Source organism: Coffea arabica, chromosome 2e (genome assembly GCF_036785885.1).
Source record: "Coffea arabica cultivar ET-39 chromosome 2e, Coffea Arabica ET-39 HiFi, whole genome shotgun sequence".
Lineage (NCBI taxonomy): Eukaryota > Viridiplantae > Streptophyta > Magnoliopsida > Gentianales > Rubiaceae > Coffea > Coffea arabica.
The window spans coordinates 74,209,006-74,236,282 of NC_092313.1; the positions used below are offsets into that span (position 1 = coordinate 74,209,006).

A 27,277-nucleotide genomic window follows, 5' to 3' on the forward strand; every position below is an offset into this window, starting at 1 on the left:
GATCCATCTTATTTGGCATCCTTTTTTTATTTTTTTCATTCCACATAACTGCATGACATTTTCTTAAATGTGGACAACTTAAGATTATGATGTAAATTCAAATATTCTAACATGGTGCGATGGGATTGGAGAATAACTTTGTCCATAAAAAAATTGTTCCAGGAATTGCTTTTCTTTTTCCTTCATTTATCGTCCAATTCAAGCCTTGATCTCCCTTTTGCATATCCCGCCCAAAGTTTCTTGTCAAAACGTTATCGGACTTAGTTGGCATTGAGATGCTTGCTGCACCCCCTCAAGATCTCAGTATTCGACCACGGCTGACAACTCAGGTATCAGGAAAAAGAAGGTGATATGATAGCTCTATAGCGGAAAGATACTTGTCAGGGAGGGCCATGAAGAAATTCCTGAAGAAAGGGTCCATATACATGGAATAATTAGTTGCTTCAGGGTAACAGCCATAATAATGATGGTTTAAGATCAAGTTAGTGCTGCTGCAAAACTGGACATTACAACTCCAAGGGCCACCGTGAAGATAATGTAATATCTCTGCCTAATAATTGGAAAACATAGCTCAACCGCAACCCAATACGTGTATTTTTTCACACTCGTGCTTTCAAAGAATTTCCAATCAAGTAGCAACAATTGACTATTAACAAATGTTGATGCAAGTGGAAGGGGGCTTGCATTCCTTAACCATGAAGTTTCAAATTTAAAACCCATGAAAATGAAAGAATAACGTTGGAAGAGCTGTCCCCGTTAAAAATTTGACCATATTCAAATAAAATTACTCGCAAATCATAAAATAAATGCGAATACCTGTTATTTATTTAGTCCAAGGAAAATATTTCTGGGATAATGGGTGGCACGAAAGCATTTAGCATCAATGATTGTATTGGTAAATACAATCCACATATATTTATTCCATGCTGATCTTAGTCACGAGGCGTAGCATGATAACAATATCGACTATTTAAAGCATGGCACCTTATATTTTGTGCTCTTAGGTAAAAGATTAAAAATGGGATCCGTGTAAATTTTTCTGGCAAAGTGCATACCATTTAGAAATGAGTGGTAATTTTATAGTATGGCCACCAATTTTTCTATTCTTTTTCTTTTTGGAATTTTATAGCATCAGCACATGTTAGAGTACAAAAATCGTTAACAATAAATCAAATAAAAGAAACCCTTAATCTATATATCATGGATTTTGACTATTATGTTCTAGCACTTAATCAAGCTTCACTTGCATCTGGTATCATCTTAAACTTTATCCATTTTTCCTAAGGGAAGGCATCATCCAGTTTTTAATTTTGTTTGGTACTTTCAACTGTACTGTACGAGTGCGTACGGATTCAGCTCTCCAAGTCAAGAATGGTCCTGAATGGATGACCAAAGGCAAAGTAGACAGGTATCCCTCAGCAGCGATGAAAAGCTCAAATGCTATCATGAAAACCATAAAGCTCTTTATTCTTAAAAATTGGATATTGCACAGTCTCATACTGGATTTTGTTGTCTGTAGAGGCTATATTATAGTCTAATACTATGTAGCACAGCATCAGCCATATGTAACTGCAATACTACCCTCCATGATCATCATAGGCTTTTTGGTGGATTCTGTCTTTTAACTATTTTCAGGGGTTGATGGTCCATCTTTTTGCTTATACTTTCCCGTCGTCTTGATCTAAAATTCTTAGGTCTAATACACTAGAATTTGCAAAATATTTGACTTGACTAATTAAGTTGCTGTATCTTGAGAATCCCTTCGGTGCTCAGCCATTTCACAAAAGCTTCCAGAGTTTTCATGTCAGCTCTGTAATGTTTCTGAGTGAATTCAAGCAGGGCTGACCATCTAAAATCTGGAAACATCCTTGGATAATCAGAAGAGACCAATTCTTTTGGAGGGCTTACAACCTTATCCATTTTGGGACACAGGAAGAATGCAAGAGATTTTCTCGGAGTTTGAGAGTTCACAATAGCTCTATGCAAGCAACTTTTGTAGATGCCATTTGAAAGAGCCTGAAAGACATCCATCCCCAATTAGTACTTCAATCATACGTGCAAAGAAGACGAACTCTTTAAACAAAATGCATATTGTTAAGGCAGTTCCTTTCTCCTTATTAAGTTGGTCGAGGGGAAATGAGCTTCCTGTTAGACATATTGGATTAAGAGCTAGTAGGACGATGGAGAACTTGTGTCGAAGGTCCGGTAGAAATGATTGGTTCATATTTAGACGTAAAATTAAAGAGATTACTACAAGCACATAGTCTATATCCTAAAGTTAAAAACCAAAAAAAAAATAAATATAGAAAGAAAGAAAAACATAAGACAAAAAATTTAAAGAATTGGAACAAAGCAGTAGTTGAGACAAATCAATGAAAGAGCCAACAATAGTGAGACCAAGGGAATACTATGTTGTAACTCACCATGAACGTGTCGCCAATATTGACAACAAAAGCTTCAGGGTCAGGAGGAATGGAGTGCCATTTTCCATTTACGTACACTTCAAGGCCCCCAACATGATCCTGATGAAGAATTGTTAAGGATGTAGGGTCACAATGAGGGCCCGTTCCAAGAGTTAGATCAGGTTTTTGGCATGGAGGATAGTAGTTTAATCTCATTATTGAATCATTTCCTGCAAAAAATTCTCTGAAATGTATCGGTCCTACTCCAAGACTAATTCCCAAAATCTCCATAACTCTAAGAGAGAGACTGCTCATGGCTTCACAGTACTTTTGGTGTACCTTCCTGAAGGGGAAGGAGAAGCAAAATTATTGCGTCAGTAAAAGTAGGAAGAAATAAAACTCGTAGTGTTGGGCTAAAAAAGTAAGAAGACAAAACAGCAACGGGTATAAATGCAATTGCATACCCGAATTCTCTGTAATCTTCACCCATTGCATTCAAGAAGTAGCTTTCGACGATGTTTGAGGCCTGTTGATCATCAGCACAAAATCTAAACGAGAGTGTTTCTTTCCATGGAAGTTTGGAGGAGAACCTATTAGTGAAACTACTAGCATAACCACAATGGTCCCCAAGCTTTCTCTGGACTCTCTGCTTTTCTTCCAATGGCTTGTCAAAGAAGAAATCCATGCTCTTGTGGGCTGCTTTTAGGAGTTGTGAGTCGACCCCATGGTTAACCACAAGAAAGAAACCATGTTCAAGACATGCCTGCCTTACTAGCTGAGTTGTGGTGGAGACAGCGAGAGGGTCAGCTGAGAGGAAGCCATTCAAATCTACACAAGGCACATGAAGCATGGGAGGAGGTTCAGGACAAGGCTTTTCATGGTCCGGCCATATGAACTCGTGGGGTATATGGGATTGGTTTTGGAGAAAAGATGCATCAAAGACAAGTGACTTTTGTTCATCTTTTGTTTCATTTTTGGTTGGAGATGGTGAAAACTGATGATCAGCACTAGGCATTGCCAAGTTAGAATATCTGACCTTGGCAATTGCCAGTGGATGTTCCATCTGTCTCTCTCTATATATGTGTATATATATGTATATGTATGTGTTCAGAGTGGAAGGTACAAGAAAATTTTTAAAACGATCACAAACAATTATTGAAGGTGATACTTGAGAGGGAGTTACGGGAGAGGGTGGTTGCCAGAAAAAGAAAGACACAGCAGCCTGATGAACGTTTGAGAAAAGGGAATTGAAGATGTTTGGCCAAATTCAGGAGTTGGAAGTGAAGAAGAGAAAATTCTAGACAATAGTCATGGGGGAGCTCGGCATATTAGTACTGGAATCTTTGTATTCACTATTGCGTCATTCTTCCTCTCAAAATTAATGATTGTACGTGCGTTTAATTAAATGAATCACTTGTAACATGGCTTCTAGTTAAGACCACCTTTCCTACATTGATCTTTTCAAAAAAAAAAAAAAAACCTTTCCTACATTGATGGTCAACGGATCTTCAGTCCAACTCCTGTGCCACTGTCCCATTTTTTATTTCTTTGTTTATAATATTTAAACATCAGTCCCTGTACTTTTGTCTTAATTTGGAAAGGTCAGCAAATCACTGCTGCTTGCATTTATTTCCTCTCAGCGTGTGTATGTGCGTTTTATGAATCACATGTGATACGATGGATTTCTTCGTTACTTATGACCATTTAAAAAGTTCCACTATTTTTTGAGTTTCTTTTTTTCGGTGCTTTTCTGCGCCTGTTATTTCTTAACTTGTATTATTTGCACTTTAGTCCTTGTATTTTTGTCTAAGTTTGGAATGGTCAACAAAAAAGCTAGAACTTTGTACTCACTGGTACATCGTTCTTCCTCTCAAAATGCAAGTGTGTGCACGCGCGTATATATATATATATATATGTGTGTGTGTGTGTTTATGAATCATATGCGACATGGTCGATTTCTTTGTCACTTATAACTATCGATAAAATTCCGCCGTTTGAGAGGTTTTTTGGTGCGCTTTTCTAAACTTGTTATTGCCTAGCTTGTAATACGTGCAGTTTAGTTCATGTATTTTGTCTTAGGCTCTGTTTGCTAATTCAATTCATCACTTAAATTTAATGGATTCAGATCTTAACATATTTAAACGTGTTTGATAACCAAAAATTGAACATCCGAATTAATTAAGTGACACTGAATTTTCTAAGCAAAACTTGCTCTAAAATCAAGTGTGATAAGTTATTCACTTATCACTTAATATGATATACATTCAAATGTGTCCGATTTAATACTTAATAATTCAATAACTTAATAAATTCAAATTTTAGATTTCAGTTTTTAAACTTCAACGGCTGTTGACAAATTAATGGTGCATCTTTATATTCATTGCTGTGTCATTCTTCCTGTCAGAGTATGCGTATGTGCGTTTCATGAATCGCATGTGGTGCAGATGATTTCTTCGTCAATTATGATTATTTAAAAAATTCTACCATTTGTGAATCTTTCCGGTGCCTTTTTGTATTCGTTACTTCTTAGCTTTAATATTTTCACTTTAGTCTTTGTATTTTTGTCTAAGTTTTATATAAGAAATTATTCTTAGTCTAATCCTAAATAAACCTAAGAAACCTCCAAATTCCAGTTTTAAGCCAAAACATCATTAGTATAGAAGATCATAATGGTTAAAGTTTTAATTGAGATTATTCGTACATTGTTAAGCTAGATCTTACCTGTTGGGTCCTTTTGGGATAAGCAATAAAAGTGAAAGAATGAAAGAGAAATAATTGTATTGAAAGAGAAGAAAAAGAATAACTTCGTCTAAAATATGTATACGAAACTAATGAAGAAAATCTAGCAGGAATAATCAATTTCTTGGTAGACAGTGGATGAGATATGATAAGCCTTTATGTTAATACTAAAACTAACGTTGAAAAACAACGTAGAGCTTTAAATCAAGATACCAAAAAATTTTTGAGAACTATATCTAATTAAAAGGGAGTTAACCAATTCTAGGGCCATAACGGAAGACAATAATAATAATAATAAAGAACTTCCAAAATGGGAACTAGAAGAGCTCATCATGAAATCTTAATCATAGACTATCAGAAAGAAAAAGGAATAAAAGATTTTTAAACATATAAATAGATAATGGAGCACTGGAGGTCTAGATATCAATAAACCTAGTAAGTATTTAAATTAAATACAAGCATCTTTTAATAACATAAAAATGTATTTCAAAAATATAATTATGATTCTGTTTGGATGGTGTGTTTTTTGGGTATTTGTCTAAAATTTACTGCAACTCATTAGTGTAGATTTTTTAGAAAAATATATTAGTATTTGTCCAAAATACATAAAACGCCTGATCTTTCTAAAAAACGCCCTTTGTCCTTCTTCTCTTTTTTTCTCTCCCTTATTTTACCACCTTGCTCCTTTGCATACCCGTCACGCCCTTCCTCCATATCTTTCCTTCCACATCTTTCCCTTCTACTACCCACCTCGCTACATCCTTTACATTATATTGGATAAAAACAAAGACAACCCAAATCAAATTTCAAGCATTTTCACATCAATAGCCCACAAACTTTTATGAACTTAGAATGAACTATCAAGAAAAAACAAATATCATTGAAACTAAAATGGATCCCATTAATTGTGAAGAAATTTTTTTAACTAATAGTTCGATTAACAATCCAACTCTAAGAAAAATTTCATATTTGATTTCATATTAGAGGGTGGGCGGTGAAGAGGAAAAGAGAAAAAAGAAGTGGCTGGTGGGTAAAAGATGATGGTAGAGCATGGTAAGGAGGAAAACAGAAAGAAGCGAAGGAAAATAATAAGAGGAAAAGAAAAGGGGACGGCAAATGGGATAGGAAAAAGAAGGAGATAAGTAATGTTTTTAAACTCAAACTCAAACTGGAGAGCGAATCCAAAAACCTTTCGGTTTGCGATTCAATCGGTTCAACCGATTCAACTCCGGTTCAAAGGTTTAATAATTTATTAAATTTATCTTCGCATTAAAAATTTTGAATAAAACTAAAATATTTATTTTAGAAAATAAGAATTTAATAAAAATTGGTTGAACCTCCCAATTTTTACTGGTTTAACCGATTCTTGATCGGTTCAATTAATTCTTTGAATTAGTCATTGAATTGGACCGAGGCATGACCGATTCATGGTTCAACTAGTCGAACCGGCTAATCCGGTTCAGTTTTCAAAACACTAGAGATAGGAAGATGAGTTAGTGGGAAAGAGAGAGAGGGGCGTGGGGACATTAGCAGGGAGGGCTCTAGGTGGTGAGGAGAGATATTTTCATGGGAGAATCAAATAATATCAAGCGCTGTTCAAATATTTAATTATGTGCAACTAGGCTTTTGAGTTCAGACTTAGATTCTGAAAATGACGACAAAATTTTAAATGAAGTTAGAATAAAAAGAAGAAGAAACGTCTATCTCTATAGTTATCCCGCTACAGAAGAAGGAAGTAAATAAGTGTAATGTTGCAACTAATATATTTATTCTAAAGAATATAATACGGTAATAGATGATTGTACGCAACAAGCAAATAAAATTAGCACTAAGTAAACACAAATTATTTGATATTAGTATATATGCTGATTCTATGAAATTCTATTAAGGTTAAAAGATATGATTCGTTAGATAAAACAGTTCTTCTATAAACCTTTTAATACAATCCATGGGGAGAAATTTGTGAAAGGTAATAACCAAACTATCTTAAAAAGAACCAAAATACAGAAAACTTATTAAAGACTAGAACAACCTTTTTGTATAGAATAATAAAAGAACAGTAGTGTTTGCCAAGAAAAACACATAAAAATATCAATAATAATTAACTTTCACATTCAAGTTGTGATAAAGTACTTAATAAAGCATGAGAAATAGGACGAGACCCTTATAAAAGAAAAAAAGAAAAAGTATTTTGGGATTCAAAAATAGAAGAAAAGAAATAATATGCTACGAAGATCAAGAAACAATTCTATAAGAAATTGAACTTGCTTGTTTTGTAATGAAAATGGTCATATAGCACCTAATTAATATCCTAAGAAAAATCCTACAGCAATAAAATTCCTTGAAAAACAAGAATTAAAAATACGTCTTGGAAAAGAAATAGAAGGATAGATATGATGCATTGTGTCTGAAGTGAACTCCATTTCTTCATCTGAAAATGACATTAAATTTATATGTATGGTAAAACATGAACAAACAGAAAGTTTTGAGATTGTGTATGAAGTTAACTTTAAATCTTCTGAAAAAGACATTAATTGATATGTATAATGGAAGATGAACAAACACAAACTTTTGACTGTTCAAAAAAATGAACTAAGCAAAATTCATTTAGGAGATGCGGTCAAATAAAAATTGACACTGAAATAAATAAGCTTGCTAGGTATAAGAGTCTAAAAATAAAAAATTTATTAAAAAAAAAAAACTCTAGATTTAAACCATGACAAGCTAGACACTATGATATGCGTGAAAGGGTAATATAAGCTAGCAAAAACTACCTCTGATGGACAAGTTGATATGCAGCTCATTGGTAAAAACAAGATCAAAAAGACTTAAAGAAACAGTATCCTAAAATTAGAATAATAGGGCATGCTTGTTACTCCTCTATGTATGTTGTTATAAATGTCTATAGGGATATTACTAACTGTAAAGCCCCAAGTCCAAGAGCTGGTTCAATAATTTTTGAACGGGACTCAAAAGTCCAAAATAATTTACTCAAATTATTAGTAGTCCATCAACCGTGAACTTATATATCATTCATGTTCATGTCAAATATTACTCTCAATGTGGAATCAACTGGGGCTACAGAAAAGATACCAAAACCAAAAGTAGTGGTCACCTGCTGTGAATTTGAGAAGTACCTTCAAGGAATAATAAGTAGGGTTAATCACAAGAGGTCCTCCTAAAGTTTGGTGTATTTTATAGTTTATCTTCTAGCATTTTATTTTTCTCACTTTATCTCATTGACTAGTAATCAAAGCAATTATATACTCCCTCCCTTTTTTTATAACTGACGTTTAAGGTTTTGCACACCAATTAAGAAAAGTTTTTCATTGCTTAAATCTGTACACTACTTTCCTTTTGTACCCTCATTAATTATCCAATTCACCCATATTTTCTCTCACTAGAGTAATAAATGGTGCTGTTTTACTAGGCCAAAAGTAGTAATTAAGAACCCTGTATTGGAAAAGAGAGATAAAAGGGTAAAATTGTGAAAAAATAATTAATACTGTATGGGGATAATAAAACGACAGATAAAAGTACACTAGAGCAAATTTCTTAAACGTCAGTTATAAAAAAAGGGAGGGAGTATTTAGTAATGGTGTTGACGGTTGATATCAAAAGGACAATGCTACCTTTAAAAATATAATGAATAGAAATAAATGCCATAGGTTCGAGTCGAATATAGCACATATTTCTCTTCTTTTACGCAAATTTCCGACTCTATCCATTTGAAGTCTAGATAAAATAAAAAAAATTCATATTTCAAATTATTTTTCTAAAAAATATAAAAAATAATATAAGTTTATCGTAAAAATCAAATCTTATAATTTGAATATCCAAGAAATCTCCTTCTAGGATCTTTCAGTGTCCAAAATCTTCTCAAGGGTGCTATTTTATTACATCTACAGGTTTCTTAGATTGGTTTTTCTGTATGGTGTGATGAACAACATCTAGAGGAAGAGTAAGGAAATGAATTTGAAGAAATCTGGGATATATACATATATATATATATGTATAAATGTATGTATGTATGAATATAATGTTGTGGATGCAGGAGAAAATTTTTTGGACATGATGAATGTTCAAGACATATTAGAAAACTTCTTGGGATCGCTTCTTTATAGAACATGCATAGTGTCATCTTTGTTAGAAATTTTAACAATTAAAATAGGGTTTAGTTTCATCAACTATAATGTTTTAACGGTCCATTTGCTGAGATGGACTAACAGAAGGGATAAAGTGAGACAAAAAAAACGTTAAGGAGTAAACTACAAAAGACACCAAACCTTAGAGGGACTTCTTGTGATTAACCCTAATAAGTATTAAAAAAAATAAGTGATAAAAAAGTGTCCCCCTGATTTGATAATTTTGGAAAAAAACCGTAATAAACAGGGGAACTGGCCACGGGACGAGGATGTGGTAATGAATAGAGCAGCAATTTCCAAACTAACTGGTAGTGGAAAGAGAGGTTCAAGATCTTTATTAATTAATTAATGCAGAATGAGAAGAGGGAATCCAATGAGCGAAGGAAAAACAAGTAAATCAAAGCATTGTCAGTATAGAAATCTGTAAAGTCTAGCCAATGCACGGAAGAGTCCGAGTCATGTGACTAGTTCTGATATTATGTTAAAGAATTTGGACTTCCATCTCTAAATCAGAATAGAGATAACCAATATCTTCATCGAGCAGTCGAAGTGAATTATCAAGCAGTACTTGCAGAACCGTGCATGCTCCTCTAATAATGGGGATATTCCTCCATAATAATACGGTCACTGAGCAGAACCATGAGTACGACCATATGTATGAAGGCTCTCCCGAATCTCAGACCATCTCCTTTTTGTGGCACAGTTATAACATCAAAAACTTCAGTGGATCAGTTCAGGGAAAGTTTATAACGGATCAGATCTATGTAAGGTACTTCCTTACTTATTTCATGGGTAGAGACTATTGGAAAGTACCAATTGACCATCTGCCCGTCCAATAACTTCAGATCCTTGGAAAACAATCTACGTTTGGAATCAGTAGTATTGCTTACATTCAGTATTTTAATCTATAAACTTTCTAAAGGATGACGTGCTTAAACTAAATTCTAGTTTACTTAAAACATGTACTTTCGTACACAATACATTGAAAAGCAAATAATAGTGTGATATACCCATGTTTGCATGATGAACGTAGCAGCAAAGTGGCTGCTTTTGCATTATTAAAACAAGAAAACCTGATCAGATCCCCCTGTTCAAACTTGAAACAACCAATCAGGTGGGTGAGTAGTGATTCTGTTGAAGACAATAAAGAAGAAATTGATTAGTTGATTCCTCCAATGAATAGTTATATGGTGGAGGATGTCTTGCCTTAAAAACCAAAGTTACTAGTATTAAACTATGGGTATCATTTTGAGCATTCTGAAGGAAACAGAAACACTTTTGAGAGTGGTGGAGAATTTAGGCCTTAAAGAAACTGGGAGGCAAAGGTAATCTGAATCACATTTTTTGGCTCCAGAATGGTGCAGCTGAGGAAAAAGGTGGTAGCACAGACGATGGTGGGTAGAAAAAGGCTGTTTCCTGCAATATAGATTAAGCGAATTGGAATCAGTGAAGTGACAGAGTCACATCACATCCGAGCAAAGAGGATGGCAGAAGCTCGTCTTACTTACCACCCCCACCTAATCCCACCGGCCCACCCCTCCCAAAAAAAAAAAATACCCCCAGTGTGGTTATGCATGTATTGACTTTCAACTCAACATGTTCTACAAGACTTGACTATAGAAGACGATATAATCGTCTCAATCAAACTATTGTGTCAGACGATATACAGACCAACTCTATGAAGCAATGGTGCTTAATTAAATATCTTTGGCCTCTAGCCTGCTCAGTGACAATTCTACTATGCAGACTATCATTCAACAATCAAATGTTCTTCCAGAACTGTTCTAGGCCTTCATCTACTCGTATATATACGCATACATTGCTTACTTCTGTACACCTTGTTGATATAGGGATATGCAAAGTACTCTAATCCATACAAATTCAGATTGTCAATTATGTTCCTGTAAGCACAAGCCCTCTATAACCATGTCCTTTCAGTATTTCATGAAGAGAGGGCAACAAGTGGTTATTTCAGATCATTTGTAGTCTAGATTAGTATGTTAGTTTTACAACGTCAGATGAATGGGTGAGGTTATACATTGTGAGTTTGGGTCTTACAATTATTTGTTCCCTGGTCCAATATGCCCATTTTCAACGTCTGACTTGACTATCATTTTGCACATATATTATGAGTTGACATTTTCATTAGTGCATCCATTATGTTTCTATTTGAAAAGACTTGATTAAATGATGGTATTTGTACTGCTTATGGTGGAGAAATATGGTGGATGTTCCGCTTGTTTGTGCGCATCAAGAAAATGTGTCGTGAAAAAGGTAAAATGAAGTGGACCCAAGGAAACTATTTAATTTTCCTCATAATGCAAGAAATTAGGAATTCTTGTGTTTGTTCAACTAAAAAGCAATGGAAACATAATTGGTTAGCAATGTTAGTTAACAGAAAATTAATTGTATACTGAACTTCTTTTTATTTGCATGTAAAAACACCTTTTACATATTAGAAGAATTGTTTACATAAAAAGGGAGCACAATATGTAGAAAGGAAAAAAAAATTACTAATGTCTATAGACTCAACAAAACGTCTAACTTGATTATTTTTTTTTGAATGTTTTAACAAGCAAAATTTTCAATTCTATGTTCAAGGGTGTTCTAACTTGTATAGAAGTTTAGAACGGAAGAATTAGTTAAGAAGAGAAAGGGTTATAATAATATTCAATAAGTTGAAACTTTCCTATGATGCAGATTCCTATATATGTGCAAGACAACTGTGACAGGGAAAAAGGTAGTGCTGTTGGATTCGGACCGGCCGGTCCAACCGTTTCTTTTCGAGTTGATTTGTAATATAAAATCTTTTTGGTCAAAAACCAGTTAAAATCATCAAAAATTGACTAAATCAGTGATCCGATTCGACTGGTTGACCCGATTCTCAAACTTTTCTTTCTTCTTTTCCCCAAATATAATTTGAGTTAGTTAAATTGTAATATTTTCATTTATTAATAGGAATAAGAAAACGTCACCCATTAGTAGTGTAAATACCAAAATCACTCGCTTTCATAAATAATCTCTAGATCAAGATGATTTCATCCCTATAATCTCATTAAGTTAGCATCAGTGATTCCAACTTGTATTAATTTATTTTAATTTAGTTTTTCAAGTAGTTTTGGAGAATGAACATATTTTAACCATGAATTACATTTTTATATATACTTATTAAGTATATATTTGATTGCAAGTCTAATATTTTTGGAACATTTTTCATGATTGATTCAAATATAACCAAGAACTTAATTTCAATATTTCTGAAACCTTTAAAAATATAAAATAATTATAACATCATGCTAACTTCAGCAAATTTTTGAAAACGGTCTGACCGATCCGACCAGTAGACCCCTGATCCAATAATTTAGCTGTCGCTATCCAATCGAGTTTAACAACATTGGAAAAGGCAGCACTTTTAGAAAATTTAATGTAATTGACCTCATAAATTTCCTGCACTCTGCAAAATTTTGTGCAACGGGCCTTATAAATTTCCTGCCAATCAAACGCCTTCAATTTGCATTGCAACCAAACACCAACTGAAAGATTGGAAGCATGGAGGAAGGATTGAGCCATGTAGTCCAAAGCGTTGGTCATTTCTCACAAATTATTATCACTAAAACAATCAGTTACAACCGTATTTTTCAAGATCCTAGCAACAGCAGCGTTGGCCAAAACAATTCCCACCCAAAAATACGAAGGCAAAAGAAATTTATTTGGAAGGAGATCCGGCAAATGCATTTATTTGGTAGTCTAACCACAATAAACAAACAGCTTTTCACCATTTTTTCCCCTCACTTTTCTGAGAAGGCCAACGAGGACGTTTGCTGACAAGTTACAATTGGTTGAACAAAGTGTGCATACAGCTTAAACTGGTTAACAAAGACAACCTAATTCGTTTATCTCTACAAACATATGGTTGGTCGTCCAAAGAATACTAAAAATTAAATCCTAAAAACAATGAGGTTTACAATCACCCAGATCACAAGTAGCAGGTCCGGAAGCTCAGTCACAGCTTACAGGCGGATGAGGCCCCAGATATAATCCCCTAATCCTGGGGGACTATACTAACAAATCAAATTGAATCACGCACGAGAACAAACAATGCGGGGATGGGCAATAGGTGCATGCCACCGTATCAACCGCCTTCCTTTCCAAAAGGACTACCAAGAATTATATGAATAGTCCATTGCTCATCAGGGAGACGAGGAAATAATGGCTTTACCATTGAATTCATTGTTCTTCACTCACTTAACTTGCAGTTGCGAAGGTAAGGATGATCGAACTTGATGTACTTGGTCCAGTATGAACGGTACTTAGTCATTGCCAACTCAAGCCATGGTTTCATGTTTCCATTATAGTGTATGACAGCTGCACCATCAATTTCGGAACGATCAACACTTGGGTTGTAACCCAGGCCAAGCACATGCCAAGACTTCTCAAGCGGATGAGTAAGCCCATAAAAAGTGATCAGTCCAGGAGGTAAAGTACCCAGTTTCCACAGAACCCTGTCTTCATTCTGAGAGCATGGCAGAGAAGAAGAATAAAAAAGTTCAGAGCACTTGAAAATCCTAACTTACTATCCTACTCCACAGCTAGGTCATTGGCAGGCATTATATATAATTTTATCATATCTTGATCACAACTCAACAAGACTAATTATAAATTAAGTACAAAGAACTAACACGTTGGAAACCGTGACCAAAATCAGGGGAATCAGTCGATCAAGCAACCTATCTGCACACACAACTGACCCATATGCACAGGCCTATGGCACAAGGCCCAGGCCTATGGCACACCTTATAGCGCCTCAAGCAAGCGTGTCCCCAGCAACCAGCTTAGGCACACTTGCCCGTTGCGCAGCACATATTAGCATCTATGATAGTATAAATATTTAAGGTCTAAAAGACAATCACCTTTCTAAGTGATGACATGAAAATGTTTTGCCACAAAAAACCAACACAAAAAATTAGCTAGGTAAACAAAGAAAGTATGTCACATAAATGTGTCACAAATTCGCTCAAGCAAGCTTATGTATACCAAAAGAAAATAAACATAGCCATGGAAGTTTCAAAGGACTTACCATATTCTGCCATTTATGGTATATACCCGTAATATCCTTTTTCTTCCATGCCTTAAGATCGAAAATGTTCATTCCATATGCCCAACCACAAGCATTAGGATCAAAATTTCGAGCGATATGAGGATTTGAAAAGTTCAGATACTTGTCAAAACGATGAAAGCTTTCACCACAGGTTTCAACAGCACCATTAACTTTCCCATGCAGATCCACTGACCATAGTCCCGTCAGGTCTTTCTGAACAACAATATCATCATCAAGAAACAGGATTTTATCCAATTTAGGGTACACTTTGGGGAGATAAAACCTGAGATGGTTAAGCATTGAAAGGTACTTGGGATTTCTATACTTCAGGTTAGAAGACCCAGCAGAAAGTGTGGTGGGATGAGCTGCCTTAAAATAGTACTCCTTCATGGCAGCAGACTCAAGCTGCCGTAGAACTGGACAATAAGATGAGTTAAGCCACTTAAACTCATCAACATTTTCAACATGGATAGTAGCTTTTCCTGGAGGGTTCAACAAAAACCACATATTCATTGCTCCAAAGTTTAATTTGTCAGTCACCAGATGAAAAACATGTTTCTCAGGTTCCTGCAATTTAAAGCAACAGCATATTAGAGATCTTCAAAGTTGCAGATCAAAACTAGACTTGCAAGCATACACCCAGCTGAAAAGTATAGTTCTGTTCAACCCACATCTTTGATGACCATGACCAATTTCAAACAGTATCAAATAATGACAACTGAAACAATACAAAATATCTCACTTAAACAAACCCCAACTTCACAAATCAGAAAATGGGCCACCATGCCTAATGCCTATTGAGCATTCCATTACATACTTAATTAGCATTATGCTCTATTGTAGTAGTGGTTAAAAATTTTCGATGCCTCAAAAAAGAAAGCACAAAACAGAACGAAACAGTATTTTCACAATTTCTTGCTACTATATTCAAGTTGGAACAATAGTATAAAGTTCTATTAAAAAGAAGCACAGGCACCTTAGCATTCATGATGGTTGAGTTAACAACAACTGAGGCAGCAAGAACATTATCAGAGAAGAGGGCATAATGGTAAAGGTTTGGATTTTCTAGATTCTCGCTTCTAGGGAAGATCCTTTTTTCTGGTGAAAGCATATGATAATCAATTGTTAACCGCAGTGACAAGCAGTGGATTCCATTTGGAATGGTCTTGGCAGCCAACTGGCTTAGAAAGGTGCTCTGCTTCTTCAAACTGCGGACTTGTTCATCTGCAGATTGTAGCATTGCTCTAAGCTTCCCAGTCACTAGCTTACAATCATACAGTTGTTCTCTAGCTTTTGATAGCACTTGGCCCATAGCTTTGATCTTTTCAGCCGCACTGTTTCACATGACATAAACACTAGAATAATCAATATACTGGATAGGGCAGGAAGCAGACAACATGATAGCACAAAGTACCTATGGTGAAGATCGGAATCAGTGGTAGCCTCTCCTAATGCACGCTGACTTTCTTTGAGCCGATTTTGTAGCTCTCGGCCCAAGTCCGGCTTGTCCTTCATCGTTGCAAGACTTATGTACACCCTAGCCATAATCATTTGGTCACGCATCAAGCAAACAGTCGAATCAGCATTCTCATTCTCATTCTCTTTCCTCCAAATACTGTATTTGCCCAACACTGCAGAGTCAACAGACTTTGACCGTTCTATGGCTGCATTTTCAAGCTTCACAGTTACTTCTTCATCTTGTTTTACCAAGTCAGCAGCACGTTTTTCACGCCGTTTCTGTCTCAGTTGCTGCAGAATGATTAAAATGCGAAGTAAGACTTGAAGGCTGAATCTTAAGGGAATAGAGAAAAGGTTAAATCAACAGAAGAAGAATGTAGTTCAACGCTGGATATTCCGCAAAGTCAACAGTCACAAGCTGGCACCACCCTGCTATAAATCATCAAAAGCAGAATATATATGAAACCGTAAACTCACCCTTCTTGCTACTTTAGCAGGTGCATCAATAACTTGAGATCGATCCTCTGCATCAGACAAGCATATGTTGACAGTGAAGTCAATACAATTGCAAACAAGCAACTATGAAGCCAGAAAGTATCCAGAAAAGCCATACCTTCTAAAGAGGCATCAACCTTATTTCTAGAAATATCATGTTTAATAGCCGCACCTCTTTGATTGTTCTGGAGAACAATCACATATCCAAAAAAAATGAATCAGAATATAAGTAAAAATTAATCACAATATACGTCTAAGTGATTTGTTAATAAAAAATAATCAAAGATGGGAATAAGAAGTCAGTCTACGTGAAAACAAATCTTTCATCCTGACCTCAAAAGACAAAGCACTATTCTCAGCAGGAGTTTCTTGTCCAACGAATTTCCATGATGCAGACAGGTTGGTTTTCCTGAAAGAATCAAGACTTAGCGGCCCTAAATCATTTGTGTTGGCTTTAATGACGTCCATCACCTAAAATATGTGGTTGAAAAATATATCAGACAATATTTAACTTAAGATTACAAAAAACCAAAGCAAATAGGGTAAGTATCATGAATTAAGTATGTGCCTCTCTTGTAAGTAGAGATTTAACATGTTGCAATGCCAGCCTCTCTCTCCAATCAAGATCCTGCAGAAAGGAACCTTGTAGTCATCAGAAGATACACATCCTAGAATCAGTGTAAAAAGCATCTGGAGATGAAAGATACCTGATTTCTAGAACTAGTTGAGATTTTGTCTTGATCTGCAGAAAAAGAAAATTAGCTTGTTCAATTGAGGCAACAAGCAGCAGAAACTCAGCACAACGGAGATGCAGACAGATGCTCTTAATTCAAAAGGAATAAACTGTCTCAGACTCTCAATAAAGACCAACATTAGTAATAAACCCCATATACAATCTAATTAGAATACATGCAATCAATTAATTTTAATGATGTGCATATTTTGTACATAAATATAGATCAGGTTTCATCAAATTTCACTGCAAAAACAAACTCCACTCATAGTTTAGCTTATTTTGGAACTTCACACCAACTCCATCTCAGTCACTAACTACGGCACCGGTTACTGGAAAGGGAGTATTAATGTTCTACAATGAGTTTCGTGAAAATGTAGTGGTAATGCATTTACTGAATTTTTACATCAAAAGGCAATTCAATAAAGTCCTTGCAACTTAGCATTTCACCAAATTCAACTTGCTATCTTTTAGTGTAAGTTTTATATGACACCACATTTTATACTTTTCGTCATATACTGGAAATATTGACTTCACTATATGACTATTAGCATGCCACAGAAGTGTTGTCTCCTTTTAATATCTGACACTGCAAATATATGTAAAACCCCGATAATTAGGCTAAGGAAACTAGAATGTTGGATGAGACGAATAATAAACTATTCCTCTTTCTCATTGCATAAGTAGACAAATACCAATATGTCAAAAGGGCCAAGAAAAGCTAAAAAACATTTGTGGATCAATTGAGTACTTGAGAAAAGTGATTAAACTCAATATCTCCTTACAACACTAATGTAAAGAGAAAAGCATCAAAATAAGTTCTCAATGAATTTTGGTTTCTCATAAAATTGACCTTGCATCATGAAACCACCAACAAAAACATTCAAAATGACATTGTGTTTAACCGCTTTACTGGTAACAACGATGTACATCAGTGCAATCCCAATTAAATGAACAATTGAAAAGGCAACAATAGACCATTAATCTTTCTATCTACCTTAACAGTCAACCTTTTATGTCTTCTTTCTTAAGTCTAATATGCCCACTAAAATTAATCTAAGAAACCCCCAAGCTGCTCTTCCTTCATCCAACTCTACTACAGGCACATTCTATCTCTGCCCAAAACATTTCCAGTGAAATATCCTTTTAAAGTGTTTTAGTCACCGATGAAGAATTGGTTTGAATTAGAAGATCTCTAAATAAGTATGTTACTTCAATCTTCACACAAAAATATATCACCAAAAAATATAGGACGCGGACACAGGACAACCTGAGTTAGTAACGTTGAAGTAATTATTACCACTCCTCCTGAGAATCCAAAAGCCTTTAATTACACACTTCTTTGGTTCAACTTAGATAGGAATTTGGACTAATTACTTCTGATTTCTTTATTTCCTGCTTACACCATTGAACTTAATCTGTTTCCATTTCAGAAAAACATCCAAAAAAAAATCAGTATCTGAAAAGAAGTCAAGCCCAACACCTCTGTCACATAAACCACGATCTATCAAGTGAATAGATAAATACTTCTGCTCTCGAATGAATAGAATCACCCGCAATTCCAACATTTAAATACCAAGATCCAACACAATTCCTACAACATCATGTCATAAACTACCAATTGCGCATATGCACCGGATTCCTCCATAACCAAAAATACACACCTAGATGTCGTTGTACAAATTGCATTACCCTAACACATTTTTTCTAAAAAAAAAAAAGAAAATAAAAGAAAAAAATAGTATGAGATAAAGAAAGTATAAAAACTGACCGGTTGAGCTGGTATAAAAGATTCCGCGGCCAACCAAGAAGAGGAAGGAGGGAGAGACAACTAAGCAAAAAATGAGGATTGCGGCCCCGGGGAGCCGAGATCCATAGCCACCGCCTTTGCTGCTCTTCCCGGCCACCGTTATTCCCCTTTTATTAGTCCCCATTTACTATTTCCGCACTCCTCCCAATCTTCCTCAAATAACAATGAAAACCATAAGATTGATAACCTAATACAACAAAACCCTCGCCCCAGTTAAAAATCACATTCCTTCATTACACATTCCTATATGTATAAAAAGCTGCAGATTGATTGATTTATACGTATCTTGATTTAGTAAGATGAGAAAAAAAAATTGAGGAACTTTTATGGGAAAACAAACGAATAAATTCGGTGGGTTTTTGCGGGAAACAGAAATAGTAGAAGAAGACTGGAACTGTAAAAGATTACGTAAGACCAAGAAACAGAAGAACAAGAAGAAGAACGATCTCAGATTCGTCGGAGGATGGGACTTCGATTTTTTTTATTTTTTTTTTTTGTTTGCCCTTTTCAACGTTTCTTTTCCAGTGCGTCCTACTCCTTAATTTGGAAATATTACATAATACGACGTCGCGAAGGGCCGCCGACACACTCGTCATGGTAGTGTCTATTACTGTGAGTGAAAAAAAAAAAGCGAAAAAGAAAATGTACGGAGAGTTGTGTGATAAATGTCATCCATTCTCAAAGACATCACTTTATTGATTTCTTAATCTTTGTTTATCCTACTTCACTTTGATTATTCATAATTACAGCACAAACTAATTTTATTTGAATTGTACTTGACTACTTTTAATGTTTTCCGGAAGTACATATACTGGGTTTGGAAATTGGTATGCCTCACATATTTAGAAAAGTTGCTGTGTTTGGACAGTCATTTTCCGTGGAAAAATTGCTACGTTTTTCATGCATACATTTTCTTATCACTTTTTTACCTCACATACATCAAATTGTTACAGTAATTTTTCTACAAAAAATCTAGAAAAATGCAATCTAGGACTAAGTGAATTAAGTGATGAAGATGAAAACCAAGATCATCCACTCTATAGCTACTCTTTAGTGATTTCGCTTTGCGTAGTATAACAAAATGGTGTTAGTTTAATACAAGTAGTTATTTGAAGGTTTGCCCTAAGTATCTTTAACATTTTTTCTATCCGATATGTATAGAGTGTGTTTGGATTGCAAATTTATCTCAAATAATATTTCGCTTGCATCATAAACACATTTCCCAATCCACATTTTTATATTCCCAATTACTTTTTATCTCACATACATCACATCACAAAAAGTGCTACAAAAATTATTTCAAATAACTTTCTTTTTGTCGAGGCGCATTTGATAAAATTATGAAATTTGAAATTTGAATATATTATGTTAATGAATTGTTAAGTATTAAAATTTTAATATTTGAGCATGTTTTACATTAAATGATAAGTGAATAGTTTATCACTTATTTTTTGGAATATGTTTTGTTTAGGAAATTCAATGCTACTTAGGGTGCATTTGATAAAATTAAAATTCGAAAAATATGAAATATGAAATCTGAAAACTGAATCCATTAAATTATTGAATTGTTGAATACTAAATTTGATACACTTGAGTATGCATCGCGTTAAGTGATAAGTAAATAATTTATCACTTATTTTTTTTGGGTAAGTTTTGTTTAGAAATTCAGTGTCATTTATTTAATTTATATGATCATTTATTGTTAGAGGAAACTTTCTCGACAACCCCTATACTATTGCCTTTGTACGATTTTGGCTCCTTAACTATAAATTGTCGCAAATAAGTTGTTGAACCAAAAAAGAAAATTAGTTTAAGGACTTCCATCAATTTTGGCCATTAAAGGTGACAAAGTTAGGGGCAAAACTAACCAAACAAATAAATCAACCCAGGAAAAGAGCCTAAAAAGGCCTCATTGACTAATTATTTCATCATATGAGGGTTAAAGAAGGTGGAAGACGATAGAAGAGAACAAAAATTGAACTCCATGTTATTAGTTGACTCAATATAGTCGGTGTTTAATCAAATCGTGGGTTGATTTTTGCCCCAAATTCCGTTACATTTAACCCCAAAATTAACGAAAATCCTTAAATTAAGCATTTTTTTGTTCAAGGACTTATTTGTAATAATTTATAATTGAGGGGTCAAAACTATACAAAGTGAATAGTTTAAAGGCTTGCCAGAAAGTTTTCTCCTTTTGTTATCAAACGCTTTTGACTCGTTAAGATCTATATCCAATAAATTTAAGTGTTAAATTCAATTATCAAACAAGGCCTTAATTAATTCAAATATTTTATTTTTAATTATCAAATGCATCTCAACGTATTAAGTATTGATATGACTCCTTTATTTAAACTAGCACTAATAATTGAATAAAATAAACCTTATGGTTTTGACATCCGTAGTCGTTTCAACCCGCTTCATTGTCATTCTTTTAAATATGAAATTGACTTCACTGTCCCTACTTATCCTAGGTTACAAAAAATTGTCATTCCATATGTATGTTTGTAAAACGTCTTTTAATGTTCTACTATGTATTAATACACATAATATGCCATGATGACCTTTTGACCCCCAAAAAAAAATACAACAGAAGAAATATGCCTCTTACGGTTCTCTCCAGGTAGTACCAATAAAAAACTATCAATAGAAGAAATTAGGACCGACAAGAAACACACGCGACAAGAGTGAGAGTGCATAAAATATCTATGATTACTCCACGTTTTAAGGCTACAAGGTTCTGTTTATGCTGCATAGCACAAGCACGAGCTAACATTGCCCCAAACCAGATATTGGACAATATGCATAGACTTTGTGAGACATATATAGGCATCCATTTTATCAAAACAATCTTCCCAAATCTTAACTCCAGAAAATTGGATCCATTACTGCAAAAGTATAGCCACATCCAAGTAATCTCCTATCTGCAGATGAAAAACAGTCCAGTTAAAGAAGCTTTCAACTACAGCAGAAACTATGCATCCTTGCAGGACATCATTTACCTGAAATTTAAGTTCACCTAAGGCCCTGCTGCCATCGTCCGCCCGCCTGGCATTTGGGTACGAATAGGTTCTGCCCACCTTCAACACAAGAAGCAAGGAGCACAATTTAGAAGTAAACATGGTAGAGCACAGATAACTGTAACTACAAGCCGTTTGGTTGTTTACGTGCATATATAACTGTGATAGCATGGGCACAACAATCTTGGTATAGTATGCTGCATCTCTTGAACAGAAAAGGTTGGACAGACACAGCCCGCATCAAATTGAAATAATAAGAGTATCGAATTCGAGAAAACACATCTTAATCACGTTCAGATTACTTCAGTAAAGATCAGCGCTGACCTAGTTTTGTCCAACAGATTACAATTATGGCAATCATATTAATAGCTTCCATGTTTTGACAGGAAAATTGCAGGATAACTTAACCATCTGAGTCAAATACATGAATTGCAACCTGAACCATCTGAGCTAAAACATGAACCAAATGCTCAAAAGACCAGCACCAACAAAAAATTTGGAAGTAATGCAGTACAATTATCTAGCTCGCAAATTAAAAAAGAAGCCTCGCCAAGTATGAGGCCAATGAGAATTCCAATTTTGTCTGTTAATATGTGCTAACAGGAAACAAATGCTGCAGTCTACTGACCATTTGATTTGCAAACACTCTGACAAGCAGCAAATTACATGATGACACCCAATCTTTGAAGTAACTTTTAACCATTAGAAAAACAGAAGTGGTTCAAACCAAAAGGAACAAGTATGAATCAAATAAAGTTTCAAAGGCAGCAGAATATTAAAGACCATTTGGCAGACAAACATTAAGAACTCAAACCCCTTTAGTTACTCTAAATTCCATGGGCTATACAAGAATGAGAGAGAGAGAGAACAGGATACCTCACGAACAACAAAGCGACCACGGCTATTAGGAAACACAAAAGCAAATGACAGCGTTGCATCTCTTCTTCTTGCTTCGGGTGCTACTTCTTTTACCTAGAAAACAATTGTAGTCAACAAAAGGACATGGGAAGGAATTATGCCTTCACATAGTATAAAGAAAGTCAAGTATTCTTGTACCAGATCTGTCAATTCCCGCAGAGTTGCGTCCATCCATGTATAGATTTGAACCTCATCCTTGGGTTCCTTCCCTCTCACAGCAAAATCCACCTCGTTATGATGTCCTCCAATCTGTAGATGTCAACATTGAATTGAAGCTTACGTATTCCATGGCCATAAGCAAACAATGGTACAACTCAGGTGCAACTGTTCTAGACCCAAAAATGGAGACTTCACATATTTTAGCATTCTCTCTTCTTTTTATTTACATTTTCCTTTTCTTCACCATTAAACAACAGCAAAAAGAACCTAGAAGATAAATCTGCCTCCTCTGCAACAGCTTATCTGACTTCCAAAGGTCAATATTTCCCCAACCAAAACCATTTTCTGGAAGAAAATGGTAGACAAATAGCTTTAGGTTTGTTAACTAGATTCATAGGACTCAAAGTCAGTGATTTATACATAAAAGAATTATATGCAAACAATTGTATCACTAGTTATTGGAACATTCTTAACCAGATTATAAACTGAGATCACAATGAACCATATATGGAGTAGAAGAATGTCTTATTTTTGTATAACTTTTATGCATCAATGAATTACTTGTCTACATAATTTTTTCATCAATACTACTCTAAGCCTTAAAGTATTTCCCACCATAAACTCTTATTTGGTATAAAAAGTTTGTTATTTAACATTCATTTAGCATGCTCCACAGCAATGATTACATTTGGATCATAGCTCACAAATTGCTTTTCAATAGTGTAAATATAACCACTCAGCTAAAGAACTCATTAAAAAAAAACCACTTTAAACCACTTTAAAATGAGTGAAAGGGACTTCTTGACAAGGAAAGAATATACATACATGAAAAGAACTGCCAAGGAAATGTCTATGTATTCAACCTATATCCGCTTCTTTTGAATAGACTATTTCAAACTCAAAACATTTTTCCCTGCATATCTTTCTTCCCTGAAGACTCATTTTCATTTCTAATCCAGGATCTTCCTTTTCTTCAGCTTAGACATAACCTTCTTACTTTATCCTCGTAAATTCTTGCAGTTCATACTTTATCCTGTTAAATTCTTGCAAAAATATGACGTAATACATAGGTAAGATTTAACAACAGGCCACCAAATTTGGCTCTAAAAGCAGAGGAAGCAATAAAGATACTAAGAGTAGCAATACTCAAAGACCATAGGGTATCTGTCCAATGGGAAACTCTTAACTAAGTGAAGCACACATGACAAATTCTCACAAATGCAAAGGAATGGCAAAAATCTTATAATTTCAACCAATTTTTAGTATTTATGATGCCAATGAAATATTACATGCACAAGCATCTCTTTGATTTCCTTTTTCTTGAGATTGAAAAGTTCCATACACCATGGCTCCCAAGATATGATTTTCCAAGTACATTAGTTCACTACAAGAGAAAGTGAGCAGCAAGTAATTGCTAACTGATTACTGCTTTATACAGGAACCAATTGTTTGAACAAGAATGCTAAGAACACCTAGGCCAAATAAAAAAGATTAAAAAAAAAAGGTACACATCATCAAAAAAGAAAAAATGAAATGCAAACAAAAATCTTGAGAGTTAAAAGCATACCTTGGTGAAAACACGAAGCAGTAAAGGACATGTCTGGTCACAAAAGAAATATTAATCAGTTTGGGATAACATAGTGAAATTTTAAGAAGAAAATAGCCAGCAGCGGTCCAACAAATAAAAACTGGAGGTTGGAAAGCAATGAAGAAAGTACTTCACATTATACATTATAACCATCGGAGAGGAAATATATTCGCATTCTTTACAACACAAGAACTAGATAATTTTCTTCCATCAATTCCATGCACTTGAATAGAAATTTGGAATATCCCTCCTTTCTAAACCCAAATTTCCATGACAGAAATTTCTAAAAAAGTACCCTAAAAAAAATAAAAGATTAAAATTTAAAAGTAATTATATTCTTTACTTCTTCCACCAACAAGCGTTTCAATGGTACACACAATGTCGCTGTAATAAAATAATACCAATCCTTAGTTCTAAAACCATAATTCCCAAAACCCTAGAGAGTTCTGAATGTAGAGACAAAACGATAGTAAAAGAGAAAAAGCGGCAACCTTCTCTCGATCGACCGGTACGAAGCGAGGGGCAACCTTGGCAGTGGGTGGCGGTGGAGGTGGACCTCTAGCCGATGGGGGCAACGGTCTTCCCCCTCCTCCTCCTCCTCCCCCTCCCCTTCTCTGCACTTCAGCCATTGGAGCTCTCTCTGTCTTCTCTTGTACAAACAATCAAGAAAATACTACGGACTTCTTGCTTCTAAGTTGGTGTAGCTTATATGGGTTAATGTGCTCGGCCCATCTGAGCTAGTGAGAATCTCAGAGCCGAATTGGTTCCTTGGCCCACTTTGTTAGACAAGGTCCATTTGCAATGTGAATAACATTTCTTCTAGCTCTGACTTGAATAATCATATATTCGTGAATTATAGGCTGTTTTAAATTAATCAATGCTTCTTCAAAAAAAAAAAAATTTTAATCAATGTCCAACAAGATTTTGGGCTTGGTCTAAATGGATTATTTTAACTTATTATAAATTCTAATTTTGGATAATATGTTTTTGTGATGTTCTCAATTATTTTTATATTCTGATTATAAATTTTTATTAATAACAAACTAAAATCTATAATCACATAAAAAGTAACTCTTGCTGATTTTGATTATTCACTAGAATCCGTTTCTATAATCAAATTTTGTAAAATTTAAAGCAACCGAAAACTAAACTTTTGTATTCACTAGCTCTTTAAATAGCTTGGATATTGGAACCTAGCGCATCAATTACAAGGATTATCACTATTCATTTTTTTTTATCAATTAATGTTTATTTAGTCTGGTTCCTTCGCATACAAATCTAGTGTTTGGATACAAAACACAGACTTAAACACGAACTCACATAAATTTCTTCTTCTTTTTCTTTTTGGCCCTAGAAATAAGTACTAAAGGTTTGGTGTTGGGCGGACAGGCAGAAATTACAAACCAGTGCAATTCAAGTACCGGAGAAGGCACTCTTACAATATGGATTATAACTCGAGTATTTTCCCCGACGTATGTTGTCACAGTTGATAAAGATGAATCACTTTCTTACAAAAAAGTAATAGTATATTCAAATCTCAATGTTGATGTAAGAATTATGATGAGAGTTATAACAGTAGATAATCTATTAGTATGCCTAATTAAGTGAGTTATGATCCTGAGTGTATGTTATAATGGTGGATAATCTGTTAGTATCCCCAAGTGAGCTATGGTCGCGAGTGTATGTCTAAAGTTATAATGACAATTACGATGGTGGATACCACCCGTCCAAAAGTTAGTGGCCATCACCAATGCATTAAGGCTTGGTGGGATGGGAGGTAATCCTGAACCTTACCTCCCATCAATTTGTCACAATTAAATGTGACTTTATTTAAAAAATTCAGGCGGTGTGCGTAGTGCACCCGTCTGGTCCGGTGGTGATTCAATCCTCTCCGGATTATTTTAGGATCTCTTCAGGCTCTCCCCCTCCTCATAGTATAGGAAGCTATCGTATCGAAAAAAAAAAATTACGATGGTGGATAACGTGCACGCACCCTTGTAAATTACCTATGGTCGCGAGTGCGTATCTCGACTTGCAATGATGACTAGAACTAAAACTACCACCCAAACTTTTTATTATTAAAAAAAAAATAGAAGATTTTTTTTTTCTTGTTCCATGTTGTTAATCTAAGAATTAATGTATTAGGTAGCATTCCACTATGACCTTTTTGGACATGTTTTGATAGGTCTAACGTTCAAATGTGACTTATCCCTTAAGCATGTCTGGGAATGTGCATGAACCACCCCAAAAGTAGGCAGTGCTAACAATAATTTAGACTTGCATATTTATCATTACCTACTTTATCGACACTCTCTACAAAATTTTGATACTTTCCCGTTATTACCTTTTTTTGGCCATTGTTAACATTAAGGTTCCAAGCGTCCACACTTAAGAAAGGCCTTTCTAGTTCCTCCTAGTATATATATTTAGTATATATTGTGTTCAAAGTTTTCTTCTGGTTGTTAAAAAAAAAAAAAAAGAAGAAAATGATCAATATGAAATTAGATTGAAACACGTACATCTACAATTTCAAATCCAAATATAGGCAAAGAATTGCTATAAAATTCGACCCTCAAAAAATTTTCTTACATCGTGCAATTTCTTCTTGTTGTTCGCCGGAATTTCCATTTTCTTCCCATCAGTCAGAGACTTTCCTTGTTTTACCCAGTTGAATGAAAAGCAACCTTGGAAATCCTTTTCCTTCTTGGGTAGCTT

General features: G+C 34.8%; 3 protein-coding genes across 4 annotated transcripts; all 3 read right to left on the minus strand.

Moving 5' to 3' along the window:
• Positions 1–1,438: 1,438 nt before the first annotated feature.
• On the minus strand, positions 1,439–3,687 carry LOC113733083 (gibberellin 20 oxidase 1-D-like). The gene is made up of 3 exons (XM_027259226.2): positions 2,867–3,687; positions 2,424–2,745; positions 1,439–2,016 (listed from the first exon to the last, which is right to left on the minus strand). Exons 1-3 carry the CDS (start codon positions 3,463–3,465, stop codon positions 1,732–1,734), a joined length of 1,206 nt encoding a protein of 401 aa, XP_027115027.1. The 5' UTR covers positions 3,466–3,687; the 3' UTR covers positions 1,439–1,731.
• A 9,304-nt stretch (positions 3,688–12,991) lies between these two features.
• LOC113733084 (polygalacturonate 4-alpha-galacturonosyltransferase-like) lies at positions 12,992–19,404 on the minus strand. Its single transcript, XM_027259227.2, has 10 exons — positions 18,842–19,404; positions 17,045–17,079; positions 16,906–16,965; positions 16,671–16,808; positions 16,456–16,522; positions 16,320–16,366; positions 15,799–16,133; positions 15,361–15,718; positions 14,364–14,951; positions 12,992–13,799 (listed from the first exon to the last, which is right to left on the minus strand). Exons 1-10 carry the CDS (start codon positions 19,002–19,004, stop codon positions 13,524–13,526), a joined length of 2,067 nt encoding a protein of 688 aa, XP_027115028.1. The 5' UTR covers positions 19,005–19,404; the 3' UTR covers positions 12,992–13,523.
• Positions 19,405–21,565: 2,161 nt separating this feature from the next.
• LOC113733085 (histone deacetylase complex subunit SAP18-like) lies at positions 21,566–25,246 on the minus strand. Of its 2 annotated transcripts, XM_027259228.2 has the most exons (6): positions 25,054–25,243; positions 24,542–24,574; positions 22,954–23,064; positions 22,774–22,869; positions 21,880–21,957; positions 21,566–21,801 (listed from the first exon to the last, which is right to left on the minus strand). In XM_027259228.2, exons 1-6 carry the CDS (start codon positions 25,189–25,191, stop codon positions 21,763–21,765), a joined length of 495 nt encoding a protein of 164 aa, XP_027115029.1. In that variant the 5' UTR covers positions 25,192–25,243; the 3' UTR covers positions 21,566–21,762. The 2 variants fall into 2 exon arrangements, with proteins under 2 accessions (XP_027115029.1, XP_071937179.1); XM_072081078.1 differs by lacking the exon at positions 24,542–24,574 and having other exon boundaries at positions 25,054–25,246.
• Between the last annotated feature and the right edge of the window lie 2,031 nt (positions 25,247–27,277).